Source organism: Apus apus, chromosome 3, assembly GCF_020740795.1.
Source record: "Apus apus isolate bApuApu2 chromosome 3, bApuApu2.pri.cur, whole genome shotgun sequence".
Taxonomy (NCBI): Eukaryota; Metazoa; Chordata; class Aves; order Apodiformes; family Apodidae; genus Apus; species Apus apus.
This window is the reverse complement of record NC_067284.1, coordinates 64,384,147-64,405,841: the sequence shown is the minus strand read 5'-3', so window position 1 is coordinate 64,405,841 and position 21,695 is coordinate 64,384,147. Positions and strand designations below refer to the sequence as shown.

The 21,695-nt window shown below is 36.0% G+C and overlaps 1 protein-coding gene across 4 annotated transcripts in view; it reads right to left on the bottom strand.

Annotated features, from left to right (window-relative positions):
- EPRS1 (glutamyl-prolyl-tRNA synthetase 1) overlaps positions 1 to 21,695 on the bottom strand; it is a 40,568-nt gene that overhangs the window by 5,070 nt on the left and 13,803 nt on the right. Inside the window, exons 9-31 of one of the 4 annotated variants that reach the window (XM_051614512.1) lie at positions 21,314 to 21,485; positions 20,106 to 20,339; positions 18,682 to 18,766; positions 18,296 to 18,355; positions 17,981 to 18,001; positions 15,860 to 15,970; positions 14,099 to 14,235; positions 13,175 to 13,382; positions 12,572 to 12,684; positions 11,828 to 11,945; positions 11,363 to 11,734; positions 10,267 to 10,497; positions 9,338 to 9,586; positions 8,224 to 8,454; positions 7,616 to 7,881; positions 6,283 to 6,334; positions 5,216 to 5,425; positions 5,003 to 5,075; positions 4,147 to 4,226; positions 3,705 to 3,806; positions 2,890 to 3,045; positions 2,579 to 2,776; positions 2,060 to 2,233 (exon numbers count right to left, since the gene is read on the bottom strand). In XM_051614512.1, coding sequence (XP_051470472.1) covers positions 2,060 to 2,233; positions 2,579 to 2,776; positions 2,890 to 3,045; positions 3,705 to 3,806; positions 4,147 to 4,226; positions 5,003 to 5,075; positions 5,216 to 5,425; positions 6,283 to 6,334; positions 7,616 to 7,881; positions 8,224 to 8,454; positions 9,338 to 9,586; positions 10,267 to 10,497; positions 11,363 to 11,734; positions 11,828 to 11,945; positions 12,572 to 12,684; positions 13,175 to 13,382; positions 14,099 to 14,235; positions 15,860 to 15,970; positions 17,981 to 18,001; positions 18,296 to 18,355; positions 18,682 to 18,766; positions 20,106 to 20,339; positions 21,314 to 21,485 — 3,653 coding nt within the window. The remainder of the gene's footprint in view (positions 1 to 2,059; positions 2,234 to 2,578; positions 2,777 to 2,889; positions 3,046 to 3,704; positions 3,807 to 4,146; positions 4,227 to 5,002; positions 5,076 to 5,215; positions 5,426 to 6,282; positions 6,335 to 7,615; positions 7,882 to 8,223; positions 8,455 to 9,337; positions 9,587 to 10,266; positions 10,498 to 11,362; positions 11,735 to 11,827; positions 11,946 to 12,571; positions 12,685 to 13,174; positions 13,383 to 14,098; positions 14,236 to 15,859; positions 15,971 to 17,980; positions 18,002 to 18,295; positions 18,356 to 18,681; positions 18,767 to 20,105; positions 20,340 to 21,313; positions 21,486 to 21,695) is intronic. The other 3 variants (XM_051614513.1, XM_051614514.1, XM_051614515.1) reach the window with 3 other exon arrangements.

Below are 21,695 nucleotides of genomic sequence, written 5' to 3'. Positions count from 1 at the left end.
TCTTGGGGAAAAATCAGCATATATTCCACTGCTCTTAAGCACTTCTGATTTCCCATCTACTCTCTTGACTTGTGCATTATACTGTGCTTTAACCTTGTTTCACTAGCTTGGAAACTGCATCTGTGCCAACATGCAAGAAATACTAAAACACTTAAAGCACAACTGAAACTACAGTAAGACAGTTGTCCCAGCTAGGGCAAATCAGATTTTAAAAGTCAAAATTATTAAGACTTCTATAGTAATTGTAATATTCTAGTTCATCCAATAACACCTTTTAATTCTCTTTTCACAGAAAACTTTCAACTGTATGAACAGAAAATAGCAAAAGTTACATTAAATATCGCCCTAATATTGACATTAATTGCATAGCATATTAGACTACACATAGTTGCTTTATTTATGTAAAGCTTTTATGCTTCACAAACTTTGTGATAAGAGCCATGTAAATTCTCATCTCCTATATACCATCAGACATAGAAAGTTTCCACCTTACTAGTCAGTTAAGAGCCTACTGAATACAACTTAGCTGCTTTACATCCTGCTAACACGTGTTCTGGGCTGCACAGGTTCTTTGACAGGAAATGAATTTTTGGTGGGTTGCTTGGGGTTGGTATTTTTTCCTCCTCCAAGGGAAATCTAATCAGTAAGCTAAAAAAGCTAAAAACATCCTACAGTGTTCAATAGGTGAACAGAGAATGAAAGACATTTACTCCAGTTTTCTATGCATTTTGCACTCTGGAATCTATTTATGTCCATACCTCCCCTCCCCTTATTTGGGCTAAAAAGATAAATAATGCAGTAAAAACTGTCTGAAGGCTGGCATACTTACTGCTATTGCAAAGCTACATAAAAAGCTATGCAAAAGTGTTATTAAAAAGCAATTTAAACAAAACATTATAGTTTTTGACACACAAAAGCACTGTCTCCATCATGAAAACTCAGTGGAAAGTATCTAGGCTTTCTAATTATAATACTTCCCAGAGAAAGAAGGATGCCCTAATGGACACATAGGAAGACTTCCTAAGAAAGAACAATGGAACCTAATACCAAACATTATAAAACAAGTACCAATGATTTGTTTCTTTTTGGAGGCACCTTCAGAAATCTGCTACACTGAAAAGTACATAAGACAAAATGCTTTTGTGTTAATTCTTGTACTTCTTACTCCAGACCACTTGTGTATTTTACTCTATGAAATTCTTTATCAGTACTCAACGAAATGAGTGCACTTTGCTTGCAATTAGCCTGAGGATACAGTTTACTTATTATGCTGGACACATCAATCAATATATTTTATAAAAAAAATTCAATTTTCCCTATGCTGCGCCCCTTTGATAAACCCAATTTTATTTTTAAAGTCTCCCAACATGAATTCATGATGTTAGAGCTCCATTTAAAACAATGTAACATAACACAGAGGGACAAGAACCGATGCAACAGGAATCTTCAACCAATCTAGGAGCTTCTATCATCTTGCATTGAATATTAACATATTGAAAGTAATTTCAAATTCAGAGCAAAAATATCATCCTGAAACATCCCTCAATACATTATGCAATGTTTCATTTTGCTCACTATTTTTGTTTTACAAAAGCCTCTTCTATTTGATGAAGCAGAACTGTTCTCAACTACTATATGAGGGGAAGATGGTAATTTTTAAACTAAAACATTTTCTCCTTTCTTCATTGATGCTGTACACATTTATCTTCTTTGCACACGGTGGAACAGAGAAGACACTATTGTGACCCTGGAGACACTTAAGTATTAGTACAAATTTTTAACCATGCAAGTAGTTTGTACTATTAATTTAATTTTCTAGGTATATGAAATGGAGACTTGGAAGTTCAAAAATTATTAATGATATGCAAATCCAAGCAAACACAGCAAGCCTAAAGAAACAGCTTTTCTTCATTTATTAATGAAAGTGGTCACTGATTATCAGGCAGCAATTCTTCATAATGGAGAAAACATTTGCCTTCAGAATACAAGACCCACATAAGATGCCTCATACATATCCCCCACATACAAGCTTCAAACCACCTCCTGGAAAGAAATGTACCTTAAGTTCCCAGTGGTTGAACTTCCACCCAGGTGAATAGTTGTCTCTTAAATCAGCCCGTACACGGATATTAACACTGAGCAGCCTATTACGATATTCATTACATTTCTTCAACAAAGCCTCTTTGTCCTCTTCAGAAAGGGAATTTGTGATACCACAGGGAATAATTACAACCTGCAATATAACATGACATACACTATGTTATAAAATAATTAGCTCCTAGTTGTTATAAAAGCTTACACTGTGGCTCTATTTCCCAGTAATTTATTTCAAGTTCTCAGAAGTAAATGACACATTTCCCTTTTCATGCAAATGATAGAGATAAAAATGTTAAATGACTGGACTATTAACAGGATCTTGTCCACCACAAATATCCACATGATTTCTATATAACATACATGCTCTGTAATAAGACAGCTCCTATCCTACGTTATATCTTCCACAGGCCCAGGAGGAAATGCTCATGAATTCCAAGACAGAAAAGGAAACAAAATGGTAGTTTAAGGCATTTTTACACACCTGTATACAGGCTACTCGAGGTGGGAGCACCAATCCCATGTTATCTCCATGAATCATTGTCATTACACCAATAGTTCGAGTTGTAAGGCCCCAGGAATTCTGATAAGCAAATTGTTTTTCTCCTGGTTGCTTAGGATCTTCAAATACAATTTCAAACATCTTTGAGAAATTCTGCCCTAGATGATGTGACGTTGCTCCCTGAAATAGTTGCACACAGAAAATTCTGCTCAATGGAAAGTCTATCAAGCATCAGTTTAAGGCTTTCATCTTCCTGTACTTACTAAAAAAATATTCCTCAAATAGGTAAGTACCTGGATAGCTCTTCCACTGGCAGATATAAACGCCTCTACAGTGGTTGTATAATCACCCCCAGCAAATTTCTCCTTCTCTGTCTTCCTTCCTTTCACAACAGGTATTGCTAGGAGATCTTCATACACTTGAGCATACAGATTAAGTATCTGCATCACCTATGATGAACGTAATGTTGTAAGAATTACTCAGCATTTTGCATTTGCTAAATCATTAAATATTCTTTATTTGCCAGTCTAAAAATCTTAAAAACTGAACACTTTCCCAAGATTGTAATTCTCTTCTTCAATTGCTTTAAACTTTGGCTGTTATTTTCTATGAATCAAATAGCAACAACTATAAACCATGACCAAAAATAAGAAGAGTCACTGCAGAAATACCAGTCCAGTTATACTGACTTCTAGTTTCCACCTAGAAGCCTCAACATGTGCTAAATAAATAAAGATATGCCATGATATTCAATGAAACATCTGTCTTTTGGGAAAAGGAAGTGCTAAAATTTCTAGCAATTAACACATGAACACATTATTTAGATTGTTACAGAAAATAGATTTTTAAGGAAAATAATTTTTTAAGGAAAACATTCTTTATATATCACACTCTTGAAACTCCCCATATTGTTTGAAGAGACTAAAGCCTCAGACATGAGTTATATCTGAGAATAAAAATGTGTTCTAGCACGCCTGGCATTTTTCATGAGGGCTCCCAAAGAAAAGGTGATGGATTTCTATCAGGTCCTAGAGAAAAGATGTGTTTGTCTTGCTATGGAGTAAGGTAACTTTCTGAAAGCAAAAGCAGCAGCACATTTGCTTTTTACCTCCTCTGCTGCTTCTTCATATGTTGCAAATGCTGAGTGACCCTCTTGCCAAAGGAACTCACGAGTGCGAAGGAAAGGCTGGGGATGTTTGAACTCCCAGCGCTGGAGGAAGGTGCAGGGGATGCAAAAAATTGAACACCACAATTAACATTGAAGTGTTACAATATTATTTAAAATAATGTTTATAAATAAGTATTAGAAAATTCTGAGTAAAGATAAAAAGTCAACTATTCACAGATTTCTACTTAATATCATCAACCATATACATTGATAAATTATTTTCTTAAAAACAGTGAGAAAAACAAGTCACATGAACCACATTCATATTTTTGCTATGAAATATGTGCTGTGATCAGTTTCATCATGCCATATCTACATAGAATAATTGTCCTACATTGCACTTATGATACAACAGTTACTCAGAGATCGTGTACAGACATACCACAACATTGCACCACTGATTAAGCTTGATAGGAAGATCCCTGTGTGACTGCACCCACTTTGCATAGGCAGGATACATAACTGTAAAAAGAAAGCAACTTTGGGTCTCTACACAGTACTGCTAGTTTATGCCAAACCTTCCTTTTTGCTACGTATAAGCTTAATATTTTCTGCTGTGAGAACTATATTTTAATGTTTGAATCTGTTTAAAACACATTTTTTGTCTTAATGCACAATATTTTCACTGAGAGAAGTACTTTCACTTTGTCCCATGTCTCTGCAAAATAGCTTGTTTGCTGCTGGTCAAAGTACAATCCAAAGCTCAATATCTAATGGCACTCTGAGTCACTGGCTTAGAGTATGTAAATACATCTAGGTTCACAAACAGAAATTCACTGACCTCAAGATTTCAGGATGCTATACCATACCTGATTCAACTAACAACTCCTCCAGCCTTAGGTCTTAAAATGTTTACACTACTCAGAGGAAATTTTAGTAGAAACTAGTTTCACAGCTATAGTTAAAGTAGGTGTAAAATGGAAGTGAATTATAAGATGAAGGAATTTTCTTACAAATAATATAAAACAAACAAACATGTTTTTCAGTCAAAGCAAGTCAGTCTTCAGGATATAAATGGAAAAATTTCTAGAGCATCCATTTCCTGGAAAAGTCCATTTAAGGGAATGTATAGTGTTTTGACACTTGCTGTAAGAAGCAGCTTTAGAAAATTCTGATAAGGAGTTATAGAAAACATTCTTAAAAGTGGGTTTCCACTTTCAAAAGGGACTCATGTCTATCAGATACACTATACCTGTAACTGGTTTCGTTATAGTCAAACTGCATGAAAAGAGGTCTACCTGTTTCGCTTGTGGGACGTACGGCAATCGGTTCAGCCAGGTCTGTTTTCCCAGATTTTGTGACCCAGGCAACCTAAAGGAAGTGGGGGGGAAATTAAAAAAAAAACAAACTTAAAATAAAACAAGTTTGAAAAAAACTTACTTCATACTCAGCTGCAGACTAAGTGGCTGTGTTTTCTTATACTCAGATTGAAACAACGTTTTGAAGTGTACCTCAGGAGCAAAGTCAGCAATATGAGTCTTCTCTTTCTCTAGGGCAGCCTGGGACACAAACATGGGGAAATAACAGTTTTCCACTCCAAGTTTCTTGATCTCTGCATCGAAGAAGTTCTTTATAGCTTCCCAAATAGCATAGGCCCAAGGACGAAGAATGTAACAGCCACTCACATCGTAGTATTCAATCATCTCTGATTTTGTGATCACCTTTCAAAAGATTATTTAGATATTGAAGTTTCAAATTCATACACAAAGAACATTCAGTAATTCATGTGTGTGGCATGCAATTCAAGAAAACTCCCCTATTTTAAAGTCTGCGCTCAAAAAGTTAGCAAAGATGTGCTTTGAGAATGCTTTTGTTACCTACCCTTAGAGAAGTTCAGGCAGGAACATTACATTCAATAATAATAGAACTGAATAATGTAAACACTCAACTAAAATCAAATTGCATTAATTCAAGTAAGAGACAGTAGGCTAATTTCTGGAAACCAAACTGAACTTTTGTAAGAAATGTCTCCAGCTCATGTCAGAAAATATTTTTATTCCTCAAGATATAGACAAAAATTATACTAGTGAGAGGCAACATACACCACTGATACCTATTTACCATCCTTCCTAAGTAGGCTAGTCTAATAATCTCTGCTCTGATGGTTTTGAAGCTCATAAAGCCAGCAAACTCATTCAGTAGCAAGAGATACTAACTTTTGTTCCACATCATCTTGAGGTTAAGTAATACTCCCAAGCTTGTGAAATTCCTAAAGTTTTGCACTCTTAATGAAAAAGGAATTCATACATGTATTAATTACAGACACAGAGATATATAAGGGAAGGAGTGAAACAGCTGATGCTCATCCTTTTTACAGCTTCCTAAATTTATTCAGCTCTTCAACCCAGGCACTTTTATTTAAGACCATGACAGCAATGTACGAAATAGACAAGAGCAAGTACTTGGTTTGTACTTGAACAACAACCAACAGAAATACAAGACAAGATACAAATCAAAAACAGATCTTGATTGATAAGAGAAATAATTTTTAAATTCAAACTGAACTACTGGCACTTACTTGAGAGAACCAGTCTGCAAGATTTTCTTCTTTTTTAGCTTCTAGACCCAGCCTAGGTAATTAGAAAAGAACAAGATTTGTGCTGTACAGCATTTAGCACTGAAATACATCCTAACCTTTTTTTGTTTTTCTTCTGGGGGTTAAGGGTGGAATGAAGGGGAGGAAGGCAGAAAAAGGAAGCGTGTAACACAATATTTTAATTTTATTTCATTGAGCTAACTTTTCCCAAGCTTCAGTAAGAATTGGATAGTAGAAATTGCTGTTATTTATTTACCTTGGCTAATGAGTATTTTACAAAAACACCTCAGTTTATCTTCTGCTGTTTGAATCCTTAGAATTCTCACCACAGTTGCATCAAAAAAATCTCATAATGATGCATTTAAAAACCCAAGCACCTCCATTAAAGAACCAAAGATTAACCAGTGCTATGTGTAAGCTGTTTTACTCTATTTTTTAAATTTCTTATCTAGCCAGTGGCTGCCATTTCAGGAAACATATGCAACTTGAATTTACCATTCATGTCAATGTCAGTCACACTGTTCAAGACAGAAAATTCAGCTTACCATCAAAATAAAGATAACAAGTAAAACTACAAGATTCTACAGAATGCTATATCCACCAGACTCAAATGACAATAGGCAAGAGGAAAGTCTTTGTACCGCTACAAGCAGAGACATTTTAAGGCCAAAAAATGTGTTTTTCTGGCATAATTTCTATAGAAAATAACTTCATCTCTGTCTCTAACGTGATTTATGTAACAGAAACAGGAAATAAATAGTGCTGCATAATACATGCTGTGGAAAGACTTCTAAACTTTCAGGGTGGAAGCAGGAGAAGGTATATACAGCAATCCTCACTGGAGAGTTCCACCATCAACAGCAGTAGTGCCTTGCTCTGGGCCAGACTACATACACCTCATGGTGCTCCCACTGAATATTTTGAAAAATCAGGTACAATGAAATAAGCGCAAGGTGGTGGTTTTTTTTCTCCAGGGTTTATACTGAGTGAGATAGAGCAGCACATTTGCAGAAGCAAATAATGAAGCATAGCAAATTCTCAATGACAGAAACAGCACCCACAGTAACAGAGCACGCACACTGCTTTATAATTCCTACAGGTTAGGCAGAATTTTCCTTATTAGGATGCTGAGTTACAACTGACACTAAATAAACTTTGGTAATTTGCTTTTGGCTCAATCCTACATAGGAAAATGAACACAGTTACTCTGCAAACATCCACACTTTCAAGTGAAATGAAAAACCTGTAAAACCCTAAAACTGACCAGTTAAGCAGTTGAAATTTCTAGCAAATAGATTAAAGATCATGTCTTTACCTTGTTTGTTTCTTAGGGCCTTGACCCTCTCCTGATCCATTTGAGGAGAGCTCATTACCACTCTGTCCTTGCAAAGGTTCTTTTTTTGGGCCATCATTTTGCTTCTGTTGCTTACTCTGCTTTTCAGACTTGTTCTCTTTCTCTTTCTTCTTCTTATCTTTGTCATCAGTGCCACTAGCAGAAACTGGCTTATAGTCAACTCCTGCAACAGACTTATACTGGGCCTTCAACTGAAGAAGTTCCTTAACAGCTGCATCTATCTTCTCCTTGAAAAACAAAACAAACAAAAAAAAAAAAAAAGAGAAACTTATACCAAAAATCACAGGAATAAAACGGCTCTATCAACAAAATAAAATGGATCTATGTGTGGCATTGCGGACATCACACAGTGTTGAGGGAAAAATCTGCAAAAGCCAATACTTAAATGCATTAATATTTTAAGGATAGTATCTCGCAGAAACAATTTTTAAGGTACATTTCAAATCTCAGAATTCAAATGCTGCCTATTCTAAACATACATTTCTAATACCTGTAATCACACTGAATTTAAAAAATATTTTTATATTTAAACACATACATTACATGTTTATATTACAGCACGTTTTTACCTTCTCTGCTTTTTCTGATTTCAATTTCCTAACTTCATCTCCTTGAAGAGCTACTTTGCTAAACAAGGCTTTAGCTTCAGGTGTATCTGGACCGCTGGATATTGTGTTTGATGCCTGAGGCAAAGGACTTTGAGTTACTGGTGGATGTCCTGGCTTGTAGTCCTGCCCAGTCTTTTCCTTGTAGTCAGCTTTTAGAGAAAGAAGGAGTTTTACTGCTTCGTCTATTTCATCCTAAATGGAGGACAAATACCAAGATGTACTGGTGAGAATTAAAGAGAAAACTGACAAGCAGCATGGATTTTCAGGCTAAGAAAACAAAATTTCCATCTAGCTGTAAACAGTGCTTCATAATTAGGGGAGGACCCAAGTAATAGCTCTTCCCCAGGCAACCTAAGTATGTTTGAGAGTTGTCACATTGTACCAGAATATTCCCCTAGCCCACCTGGACAGCTATAACCTGTTAATAATTGCAATTACACCTCCTACACTGAAAAACACAATACACTGTTTTAGAAAAGACCTTTTTAAAAAAACAAAAACAACACACCACAAAAGCCAAACAAAAAACCCAAAAAAACCCCCCGAAACAAACAAAAACCCAACCAACAAAAACCCAACTAAAACCACAAAAAAGAACCCAAGAATGCAACACCAAAAAAAATTCTGCAAGATAGAAATACAGGTGGAAAAAAGCAGCAGCTCCTGAAAACATACAGGCTATTATCTTTTGTTCTTTTCCACAACTATCACCCAACTTGTCAAGTTTTGAAAGTCTTGCTATCATTGCAGCACACTAGATAGTTTTATCTTCACTTGTCCCAAATGCAGCAAGAAAAAGTAAAATACATTAATAACTTCTGCAAGGTTGACAACTGCCATGCTTGTGCCTATTCATCTAGATGTAAGAAGTCTGACTTTCTACACCAGTTGAATTTAGAATGTACATCTCAGAAGTGAAGAAAATACCCAGGATTAGAGCAGCCTTGTGTGAGACCATGCAAGTTTGATGGCTAAGCTATGACCAGGATACAAGGGTGTTTGAGCATTACTTGGTGAAAGATTTCCCCCACGTGGCAAAATGCGGTAAGTACAATTGCTTACTCTACTATTATACCTTGGAAGCTTTCTCTGCTTTGAGTCTGCGTACCACTTCCCCTTGTTCAGCTACATTATCATAAAGAGCTTTGCCATCCACTAAGCTACAGGATGCCAAGTTACTGCAGCATACAGAAGACAGAAGTGTAGTAGAGGGTATACAAGGAGAAGCTGAAGGTGGATTTCCAGGCTTGTACTCTTGACCTGTCTTTTGTTTATATTCAGCTTTTAGATTTAAAAGAATTTTCACAGCCTCATCTATTTGTTCCTGAAGCAAGAAAGGAAAAACACCAGTTGCAGATAAAGACAGAAATAACAGATGCAATACAGTAGGTAAGATAACATAACCTTTACTTGAATTGCACTAAAATAGCTATTGTAGTAACACTTCTAGAGCTAACTTGTTAGTATAAGTTGTCGTTACTGAGTTCTGTGATAAAACATTTTAGCCAGAATATCTACGAGTTGCACATCAAAGGACTGAGTCAGGTAGAATATGGAAAGGCTGATTTCTGTGCCACTGAAGCCCCCCTTTTAGGCAGCATAGTTCCCTTCAGTTACAGCAGTCTGTAACTTTGTACACTGGAGAATGGCAGCAAATACTCAGACTCTGAATTAAGAACGGTTCTCAGGCCACTAACAAGTTACTATCAAATCTATTATTGACATTCTACTTTTCAAGCTACAGCCTTTTTTTCAAGTTACTGCCTATATTCTGTCACTATCTTGTGTCACTACAAAAAGGAACTTGTTTATTTTCCAGGATCTCCTGGAACTCACAAAGTCAGTCATATCAGCAGCTTAAGAGAATTTGGGAAAGCACTTCATGGAATTTGAAAGCACTTGCTTATACTTTGTTCCTCAAGTTTCACAAAACCTGTAATTAAGCTTTAGTCTAAAATGAAAACATTGTGCCTCTCAAAGGTAGAACAGGAAAGGCTAATACACCTTTGAAGCTTTCTCCGATTTAAGTTTGCGGACCACTTCGCCATGTTCAGCTACTTTGTTGTATAGAGATTTACTGTCTACTGGACATGAGGATGGAAGATTAGAAACAGGAGAAGACTGAGGAAGGACAAAGACCACAGGTGGGCTCCCCGGTTTGTACTCTTGGCCTGTCTGTTGTTTATATTCTGCCTTTAGGGATAAAAGGACTTCCACGGCAGCACCTATCTCATCCTGAAAGAGAAAGGAAGGGGCAGAAAAAGGAAGGAAAAAAGACAGAGACATAAGACTCTGAAGTGCACCTTAAGTACTTTCACCAAAAGACCTACAGTTTATCCACACCTATTCAATTTTCTGATCTATTTAGTGGAGTTGTTCGGGTAAGTTTTCTCTACCACTTTCCTACCTTAAGAAAGTACCTCCTGTTAACGCATTTACAACCTTAACAGTCCTAAATAAAATTAGAACGGTTAATTAGTTTAGACCTTCCCATTTAATTTTATGGTGCCAAGACACTATTATGAACAGTATTTAGCCACCAGGTAAACTGTGTTATTTCAATTTTCTTGCTCTGCATTAGAAAGAACAGAAAGAAAACAGCTACTAAGTAGCTATGTTTTCTATGTTCAGCTCCACACAGGAAAAGGTTTCAAAATATCTATTTATTTGGATCTTTACTTTCTTTTTTCCTTTCTGCATGGTGTTTTTGTTTTGTTTTAAAGGTCTAAATAATGAGTTGATCCTATTAAGTTGAATAATTAGATCATATTTCATCAAATAAATACTGCAGGACATTTCAACCCCAAGGATCAGATTTGGATACTCAATGAACTCAAACTGTGGGATGAATCCTGTCAACATTTCAGAAGAGCAGTCTAAGAAACACTGTAATTTACTTACATCTTAATGAATATTAACACAAACTTCGTCATACATATCTAGCTAAAAGGTAAGTATGGAAAACATAAGTCTTGACAGAATAGAGCCCAGTTCATATGATGATGATCACTATAATCGACAGCACCCATTTACTTCTACAGACAGAGGACCATGAGCTATGCAAACCCAAACAAAAAAAAATACTAGTTTCATCAGCCACCTTAGGTGCTTTCTTAGCTTTTAGTTTTCGGACCACTTCTCCTTGCTCTGCCACTTTATCATACAGAGCTTTACTGTCCAGGGTACCAGAGGTCTCAAGCTTTGAAGACTGTTGAGTGGCAGGTACTGGAGGTTTTCCAGGCTTATACTCTTGGCCTGTCTTCTCTTTGTATTCCGCTTTCAAGGCCAGCAACTGTTTCACAGCTTTATCAATATCTTCCTTTGCTGCCTTCTTAGCTTTCAAGTCACGAACTATGTCACCCTGTGCAGATACTCTGTTGTAAATGACCAGATGATCTTCAGATTCAGTACAGGTTGGAGTGGAGTTATCACCAACAAGTGAAGCAGATTTTCCTTTTACAGCTGTACTAGCCTTAAAAATAATAATTAAAAAACATATTAAAATATTCAGCATGATAATCTGTACAGTAATATATTTTATGACACTTTTCTATAACAACTTCACCTCTTTCTTTGCGGTTTCAGCTTTTGTCTTCTCTTTCGACCCAGATGTTGGCATTTCCTTAGTGTGTCCATCAGGGATGTAAATCAAAATACATGGGGCATCTTTACAGCTGTAAGGACTACAAAACGATTTATAGAAAACACAATAATAAAGGAAATACAAGATACATATGAAATTATCATTGTAGCAGATCTACTTTTTCTACAAGATGCTCGGGCACAACTGCAAGTTTAGCTTTGAACACGACGCAGTTACCCAAATTTACTCAACTGGGATCTACATTGATTCCTGTGTTACATACAAGTTGTCTTTATAATGTTATGCTGAAAGGCACTGTAACTTAGAAGTGTAATATTTTGCTAAAGAACTGTAACAATCAAATAGTATGTGTGCACCTGAATAGGGCAAATGACTGATTTATTCTTGTGGGAAACAGCCCCAAATAAAACTAAATAATGTAACATTGTCCCTCAATATATATACTTAAAATCACAAGGAAACCATGACCTCTTTACTAAATCCATGTTAGTTGGGTTGCACCAGAAGTGCTTGGTTTAGAGCTTGTATTAGGAATGTACCAGCTAAAAGCCATGCCAGTCCACAGAATATTTCACAGTAAGGTCATGGCAAAGGGGAAATATCTGCAGGCAACATTACTCTTGCCAATCCACCTGAAAACATTAAAACACAGAAAGCTAATGAAAATTCTGTCAGGTCTACTTAGGCCATTCTCAGATAGCTTACCTCACTGGCTCATAGGGTTGATCACAAATAAAGAATCCTCTCCTCTGAAGTTGTACGATGTCACCTTTTTTTAACTCCTTAAGGCAAGGATCACCTAACATCAGTTCTTCTTGCTGTAAGTGTTAAAAGAAATCAGTCCAAATCTAGCAAAGCACAAGAAATAGTAAGAAATGCAGTAGAGCTGTAGAAAAATAATGGTAACTTTCTTATTTTGGAAGTATTGAAATGTTAATTAATTCCAGCAACAGCAGAACAACTACTAGCCAGAAGATGCCATATCATAAGAAAGTATCAAGACAAAAACTCAAACTGTTGGTCCCAGATGTGTAAAAGCCAGGTAACATATGAGAAAAAAGCATGAGTCAACTTTTAATTTTGAATATTTTAAGATATTAAATGAAAATACGGAAACTAGATGCACCAGCATCTAGTTACTTTGACAAATTAAATTTTTAAATTAAAAAAAAAAAAGAAAAAAAGAAAAAAAGAAAAAAGAGTGACTAGAAATAAAGATGGGGGGGGTGGGGAACCAAACCAACCAACCAAAAAAAATCAACCCAAAATTAAACTTTAGGGAATAAAGGGGATAAAAAGATAACTTACCTTGCTATTTCGGTTTATATATTGCTTGAAATCTTCATCTTTACCTAGAACTGGCTTAGTGATCAGATGGTCATAATTAACACAGACAGTTGGGATGAGTGGTGCACGTGGAGTTTCTGCTAACCAAGTGATCTTAGTTGTTTTTTTGAAGTCCTTATTCTCTAAGTTCAACTTAGCATCAATTGACACGATTTTTCCACTTGAATTTCTACAGAAAAACAAAAATTGTAAGAGTGAAGCCTGAATGGTTAGTTCCATTTTGATACTACAGACTACCAACAGATTAACTGAAAAACAACTGTTCAGAGTTCAGTTTTGAAGTGTGGGAGAAGAAGGAAATAAAGAGTAAATTAACTCCTGTTGAAATGCTCCTTTAATTTGATCTTCTTAAATATCAAGACACAATGAAGGACATGGGAAAAAAAAAAATCTCTACATATTTATGTCCTCTAGCTCAGCTCCCCCCATTCTGCCACTGTCTCAACACAATAATTTAAAAAATACTATGATTACATTAGTGGTCTCCTTTCCCACCTCAACAGTTCTATAAATGAAACTGTGAAAGGTTTAGGTTTTTAGTATGCAAATAGTATTTGTTACAGGGTGGAAGTTCTAATTCCAGATGGGTTTTTTCCTCTGAAAAAGCTCTTTCACAGTAGATATATTACCAGAGGAATATGGAGAACACTGGAAAAGAGGGACATGCAATATCAGAACTGATGGGCGATTTCAGACCTGAATCTACAGTCAAATATGCTCTAAGCTAAAATGCAGTTTTGTGGCCTATTTCAGAGTAGGTACTATATATGAATAATAAAATGGACAAACATGGACAACCATTAATATTTTAGTGTCACAAGCTACCTAATATCAACAAAAAGCTGAAAGGCAATAAATAATTTTATCTTCCAGTAAACAGCTTACCTGTTTAATTTGGTGATGATAATATTGCCCCAATTTATGAATGTAACCACCTCTCCCTCTGTCAAGGTCTCTGCATCTGCACCCTCGATCAGGACTCTGGAGCCATACCACACAGGTTTCAACCCCACATCAGCATTCTGTGGATAATGATTTTCATGTCAAAGGAGAGACTGTTATTACATAAGCTGAATAAAGTTAACGCAGTGCCAAAACACTGCTTATTTATAAGACAGATAAAGATAGAAGATGAACAATAACAGAAATGCAAAGCTATAGTATTCTTCCACAATTCTTTTGGGTTTCTCATTCACAAGTGTTGCATACTCTGGCAGTATACTCAAAAAACCCTCTCTTCTATCAAATACTAGTTCCAACACAACTGATAGCATATTTTGTTTCCTTAAGGTCCATACACCTTTAAAATCTTACAGGTAAAAACTAAATTAAGTTTTTCTCAAGTTTCCATTTTGCTATGCACATTCCCTTAAAAAATAATTTCATAACTCTCATTTTAGCTTTTCAGTATAGTTAATATAGAAAAAAATAAAGAGCTTCTCTCAGCTCCATAGATCTTAAAGATAGAAATTGGAAAAACTTCACTTATAGCACAAAAAATAATCAGCTTTAAACCATCTCAAAAATAGAAATTATTATTTTTTGTATTTTAATTATTTTTTTTTAAAGGCAGACAGCTGGGAGTTCAGACTTTTTCAACTGATGAGTTTGAAATTTGTTTCTTCTGGTCAGTATTTATTTCATGTATTGGAGGCAGCATTTTTAATATCAAGGTTTCAATACACTGGCTTGCATCTGACCAAACTTCAGACTTCCTAACTCTTAAGAATTCACCATTCTCGCTTGCTTCTGCTCAAAACCTGTTTCCTTGTTTATCTGCCTTAGGGAAGAGGGCAAACTAAATGTTCACCTCTCAGTTACAGAAAATGGCTACAGGAACACTCAGAGCAACAAAAGAAAAATTATTAAATTAAGCAAAACCTCAATAACATTCACTTGTTTTTCAGTATACGTATGATATCTAAGGTATGCTTTCAGTAAAGCTTAAATACAATTTGACATGCCACAGTCAAAGGAAAGCATCTCTCCTAATTGTAGTGCTAAAAATAACTGTACCAGTAACACATTCCGCTTCTTAAGGGATATTATTCTGTTTACTGGATAGTAACAGTATTGACTTAGCAAGTTCTAAACTTTTGATAATAACTATTTCCTGTCTGAATCTAAAAGTAATATTAAAAAATCCAGAGATTGGTAGAATTAATAGGTTAATATAACACTTCTCTATATAGTCTAGTTTTCTAAACTATTTTTAAAAGATCTCCTGCATTCCTCATTCTTATGGATAAGCAGTATCTACTGTATTATACCCATAAAGTTGGAATATAAGATTATATTTAAAATTCTCTGTGAAAGTTAGTATCAAACAATAATAAAAACAGTCTGAGCATCACTCCATCCTCGTAACATCTCTCTGAAAACTCCCAAAGAGGCCTTTCAATGCACTGCCTAAACACACTCTACACATTTACAAAAGCAGTTTCCTACATCATCTTAACAGAGCAAACACTGCCAGTAGTTTCTCAGTTTTTGACAATTCTGGAAAAAAAAAAGTACACCTTGGTTTTATCTCATGCTGCCCGAGCAAGTTAAAATCAGAACTCTCCTTACTGACTGCAACAAGCCAAAGCACTTCCAAGCTTACTGATCTTCCATACAAGAATATTAAGAGAGTAAAGTGAGAACCTTTGGATGTTTAGCTACTTCTTTCATCTCCTCTTGAGCTTCTGGAATATTTACTGGGACCACTGCATCTTTCAGCAAAGCAGTGTACCGAGGTGCTACTGGATCTATAACCTAGAGAAAACAAATGAGGTAGATGATGAACACGACATTGACAGAGAAATATGATGTTGTATAAAACAAAAACCACCAAGAAGGAATACGAAGTGGTATTCTTCATGTTACTGCATTTTTGTGTGCTTGCTTTATGTTACTTCAAAACTCTAGAAGGGAAAAGTGAGAAAACAGCGGTAATACTTCACTATTTCCCATCTTTACTGAAATATTTGGAGTACAAACTATGAACTGGGTACTACTGACACTAGAAGTAACCAAAATTATGAGCCAATACCTCACACAGTGAGATGTATTATGATACAATTTTACTACGCACATCGGCTATTACATCTGGACCACTATCTCTAGGCAGTTGAACTTAGTGTTAATTTATCAGTGCAGTTCATTCTTTTTCAAGCAGCACAAAATCTGACCCCATACTCATTTTCCATGTCAATACTCCAGCAGAATCAGGGACAGAACTAGCTATAGAGGAAGCACCAATGAAGTCTGCAATTTTAATGCAGACACATTAGATACTATAATAAGGCAACATCATGACATTGACTTCATCAGGATTTCTACATGATTTTGGCCAGAAACAGCTACAATGTCTCCCTGCATTTTTATTGTCCATTTTCAAACTCAACTGACAGATTTTCACAGCATTTTTCATAGCCAAAATACTGATTTGACAAACTGTTCAGAGGCACTTAAAAACGTAATTCAAGTAAAACAGCTGTCCAGGTCCAAAACAAATGAATATACCAGTTTAACTGGAAACTTAAAAAAAGGAAACCACCTGTTTTTATTAATATATAGTGACTTTTTTCTCCTTATTTTATTCCTGCTCAAGTGAAAAACTACAAAACAATTTTAGAAAAAAACTATTTAGAATCTAATTATCTGACATTAGCAAATAAGGTCATACAATTATATAGTTTTAAGAAGTTGCACATTTCTAAGTTCATAATCCCTGAAGTCAGACTCCTAAATGCTAGACACACCCTTTAAAAAAGAATTTGTGTTTTTATCTCAAAATATAGGCTTATTATGTGATTTAATGTCATAATTTTGATAGCTAAATTACTCAATTTTACTCATTAAAACTCACAATCCTTCCTCAGACAACACATGGTAAAACGTCAGTAGCGTAACTATAGGATAATATATGAGTTCTCATACTGATTAAGTCATAGAGCTCAGAACTGCCTGCATGTAACAGTTTTTGCTTATATTGCAGATTGAAAACTATCTGCACAGACACATTTAAATAAAATTGGCTAATAAATATAGTGGTGTCCTAGGAGTTGAGCCAGAGGTCTAAGAAACTCCATTTAAAATCCAATTAAAAATGAGCCCTGAAAATCCACTGTGGATTTTTTCCCAAAGTCCATTTCCTAGGCATAAATATATTTATGCAGCAACAGAAAGAACCAATTCATAAACCTTCGTGTATGTAGCAGGCCAAATGCAAAATACATGAAGAAATGCAAGACACATGCCAGACAAGCAAAAACTACTTAAATGATCAGATCTGGGTACTATCTAAGCAAAACCAAGCAGGAATCCCAATGCAAAATAACAGGTGTTTCCACAATCACACAAAATATGCAATCAGCATTGTAACAATTCGCCTTATTATAGTGTCCAAGCATCCGCTGCCAAAAAAGCCACTAACCATGTCAAGATGCAATATTCCTTATTTGACTTTCAGTCAGAAACATCAGCAGCGCTGCCTTGATCTACGTAGGCAGTATACCCAGTGTGTTACTCCTTTTGCCACAGAAAGGAAAAGCGGCCAATGTGAATCAAAATGGATAAGATTTGTGTTGATGTTAACAAACAAGCCAAACCGGGAACTGGCAGCCTTTTAGAACTAGGAATAATGCATTTTCGGTGGGTTTGTAGAGCTCCTGTTATATAAGCAAATGTGACTGTGCTATGAAGCTGCAAAACAATAGCTTATGCTATGTATGCTTACAGCACTGTAAGCTATATGCTAAGGTAAAAAGCATTAAGTAATACCTTCTTACAGATAGCTCGCAGCTTGAAAGCAGAAAAATGAAATGCAGTTTTCATATCAGACTTTACAGCAAATATCATTATCTTTCCCCATACAACTAAGTAAGGCAAATAAGTATTGGTATAGGAGAATCAATAGGATTAGTGCTAGTTCAGGTTAGAAAGGAGGGGACATTCCATTTTCCTGAAAATGTGCCAAATGATGCGACATATTGCAACTGCTACTTCTTGTGATAAGCACTCCAATGAACACTGGATTCTCTACATATCCCAGAAAGAGGACTGCAGGAGTAGCATCAGAATCAAATAAGCACATACCTTTTTGTTAAAGGACCAAATTTTATCCCACTCCATATTCACAACAGATCGAGAGGAGCCCTGGGGGAAAAAAAGCACATTAATATAAATATTCCAGCTATTAGACTAAGTCCTTTAAAGTCTACAAATCCTCTACTGTTCAGATTAATTAAAACAGCTTAGAGAGGCATCCTGAGCTTGCAAAATAAACACTTTTTAAAGTAAGAAAACTGCTACCCATTTTGCCAGAACCTGCTAACATATGTTAATGTTTTTGAAGCAGTGCACATGAAAGCAGCAAACCTTCAAAAGAAACCTCCTAGTGGCAAGTACTTCAACTGAAGTTTCACAAAAGCTTGTCCTTACCAAGTGAGATTCAAAGAATCAGGAGAGAAGAAAACACCTACCTGAGCAGCAATAAACTGTTTAAGCCCTTCAACTGTCATGCCTCTTCTTAGGACACCACGCACTGTGGGAAATCGTGGGTCATCCCTAGTAGAAAGAGATGTTTCATCAGTACCACACACTAAGTTCTACCTATTAGTCAGACCGATCAAAACCTTTATTAATACTGCCACACATGAAAAGCTCAGCTTCAATGTATTTTTCTTGTGTGAATTAAGAGCTAGATAAGACGACTCCACTAAAAAACTAAAGCTCTGACTCATATAAATGTACGATTCAGATTTTCTACTTCAGCCCAGGGAGAGAAGCCATCTCTTGGTGAAGTACCTCTTCACCTGTAACTACAAAATCTTAAGTCCCTCAAAAACTGGCAAGGCAAAAGTATTTTCCCTATCACATTACTTCCTTAATAATGGAACCTCAATAATAGAACCTGAAACAACAGGGCTTCATTCTTTCCCACTCAAGAGAAAACAGAAAGAGACCAGTGTCTCAAACTTTGCTTAGGACCTAACAGGGAGGCCTATGGAAGGAGAGGTCACGATAAGACCACCTACACCTTTGGGAAAAAAAATAATTTAAAATTAAAAAAAAAAAAAATTACTCTAGCAGAATGGCTCCATGCATAAGCTAGGAATCTAAGTTTCCAATAAAACTGAAAAATAAAAACAAAAAAAGCATACTTTGCACACCTAAGCAAGACAAGCAGGCAGCTTAAGAACTTGTGTAAAATGATGCTCTCATAGGCTGAGCACACAATTACCTAAAAAAAGCCCAGGAAAAACCCTACAGTTTTCTGACTTAGCATCATCCATCACTGGACTTCTGTACTATGAGGAAAGTAATTCAGATGCTGTGCTCCCACAGCTAGCCCACTATGGGAACAAAAAAGGAGCTTCCCTAGGCTCTGAACTGCTTGCAGAAGTATAAAGGCACAGCTCACCCTTTCTAGGAAAATACTTAGGCTACTAGGCCACCAAGCACTGTCTGTAGAAATCCAGTTAACATGAAAAAAAGAACAGAAAGAAGAGGGCTAGGACAGGCGGGAGAGAAATAGGATGGATTTAACTAGATGGATAGGACCAGAAGCTCTTATTTCCAGCCCCTTTCTGGCATTGCTCTGGAATGTATCTGATGACTCAGAGTGGAAAATTTGTAATTAGCACCTGTAGCAAGAGTCAGAGTCCAAAAATAAGCTACCTCATGTTTAGTATGGGATATGAATACATATGTATCCAGTTACTATACAATAGTAAACAGACACGGTTTATGTACAGAAGCCACTGTAATTAATTTATGTTCTTAAATATGCTTTAAATCTTCATTCATGCTGCTCTGATGTCTAAGCACTGTCCAAAACAGAGGATGCATGCATCAGTAATGAGTATCTGAAGGAACAGTGCTGAACTATAAGTATACGACATACCATCCATCCACAAGCCCTTCGTTGACAAACCACGTAAGCTTTCTCTTCGACAGCACAGTGTTGTTGAGGTTTAGCCGGCTATACTCCCATATATAGGGTTTCCTTATGCCCAGTGCCTCAATGATCCAGTAGAATTGTTCATCCCTGTCATGGTATTCAGTTGTTCTCAATGCATGTGTGACACCTTCAATACTGTCAACAATGGGGCAGGCAAAGTCATATGTGGGATAAACCCTGAGAATAAAGACCTTCAATTAGCAGGGCAGAAAACAAAAACATTTTTTCTCACATATGAACATTTAAATTAAGAGTAATTTAGATTTATATTTTTCTAATATTTATAATCTATCATCCTGAAAACTTTCAGATCAAGACAGCATATACACAACAACTTGTCCATAAAAAGCTCCTGAGGGCAATACATTTCTAAAACAAAGAAAGTCTTCAAGAAATTGATTGATCATAGGCTTAATATTCAAGACCAAAAAAAAACCCTATACCACTACTGTGCTTTTCAACCACATAAAATGCTGACTTACAGAGTTTCTTTTCCTTAAACATAAAAAAACCCCCTTGGGTTGACTGAATAATGAGCAAAGCCTTTCACATTTAAAAACAAACCCCTACCCATAGAAATAGCTTTACTATTAAACACACACTTAATCAATGTTTCCAAAAAGGGAGTTGTATAGCTGGAAACATTGGTTTCAAATAAGCACTGAACCATAGCCTGGAACAATTGGGTAGGCTTACTTCAATGCACAATGTAGTAACTCTTCATTGTAGAGAAACAGAGCAGTTACTGTGAAAATGGAAGCAGCTACTCAGGTCAGTAGATCAAGGACGTTTTGCAGAAATATATAATTGTACCAATGTAAAATTGCCATAGTTCTCTTTAAACTTCAAGAGCTAAAGCAAACAGTTTTGCTGTCCAAGATACAGCCACTAAGTCTTAATTCATGTTTTGACTCAAAGCTCTTCACTGACATACAATGGACCAAAACTGAAAAAATATTCACTGATGATCATGACGGCCAGGTCACAGGTTTTAAAAGTAACCTGCAGAAGTTTCAGAAAGTCAAGACTGTCATTATATATTCTGACTGAAGAATGCTAGCAGGCTCCAAGTATTAAAAGTTTACTAGGGAATGGAAAATACACTGAAAAGTGCAAAAATCACAGGCCACACAGAGAGGAAGTAAACATACTTGTAGGTATTTCCAGTACGTGGGTGAGGCTGGTTTTTACACCGATAAAGAGTTGGATCCCTCATACATCCATTGTTACTACTCATATCTATTTTTGCTCGTAGGCAACAAGTTTGTCCATATTCTGTTCCCTTTTTCATTTCTTCCCACATCTGCAGATTCTTATTAACACCTAAAAACAATGAAATAATATTCTAAGGTATTACAAAGTTGATACAGACAGACACTTTATTTCCACAGTAACAAAACACAGCAATATCCCCTTTTTAGATACTGGAATTCATTTTTTTCACACATTTTACATTATTCATTTTTTAGAAGTGGTAAAGAATGGTGATGAATTCATACCTATGCAAGTTCACTGCACCTGCCTAAATATACA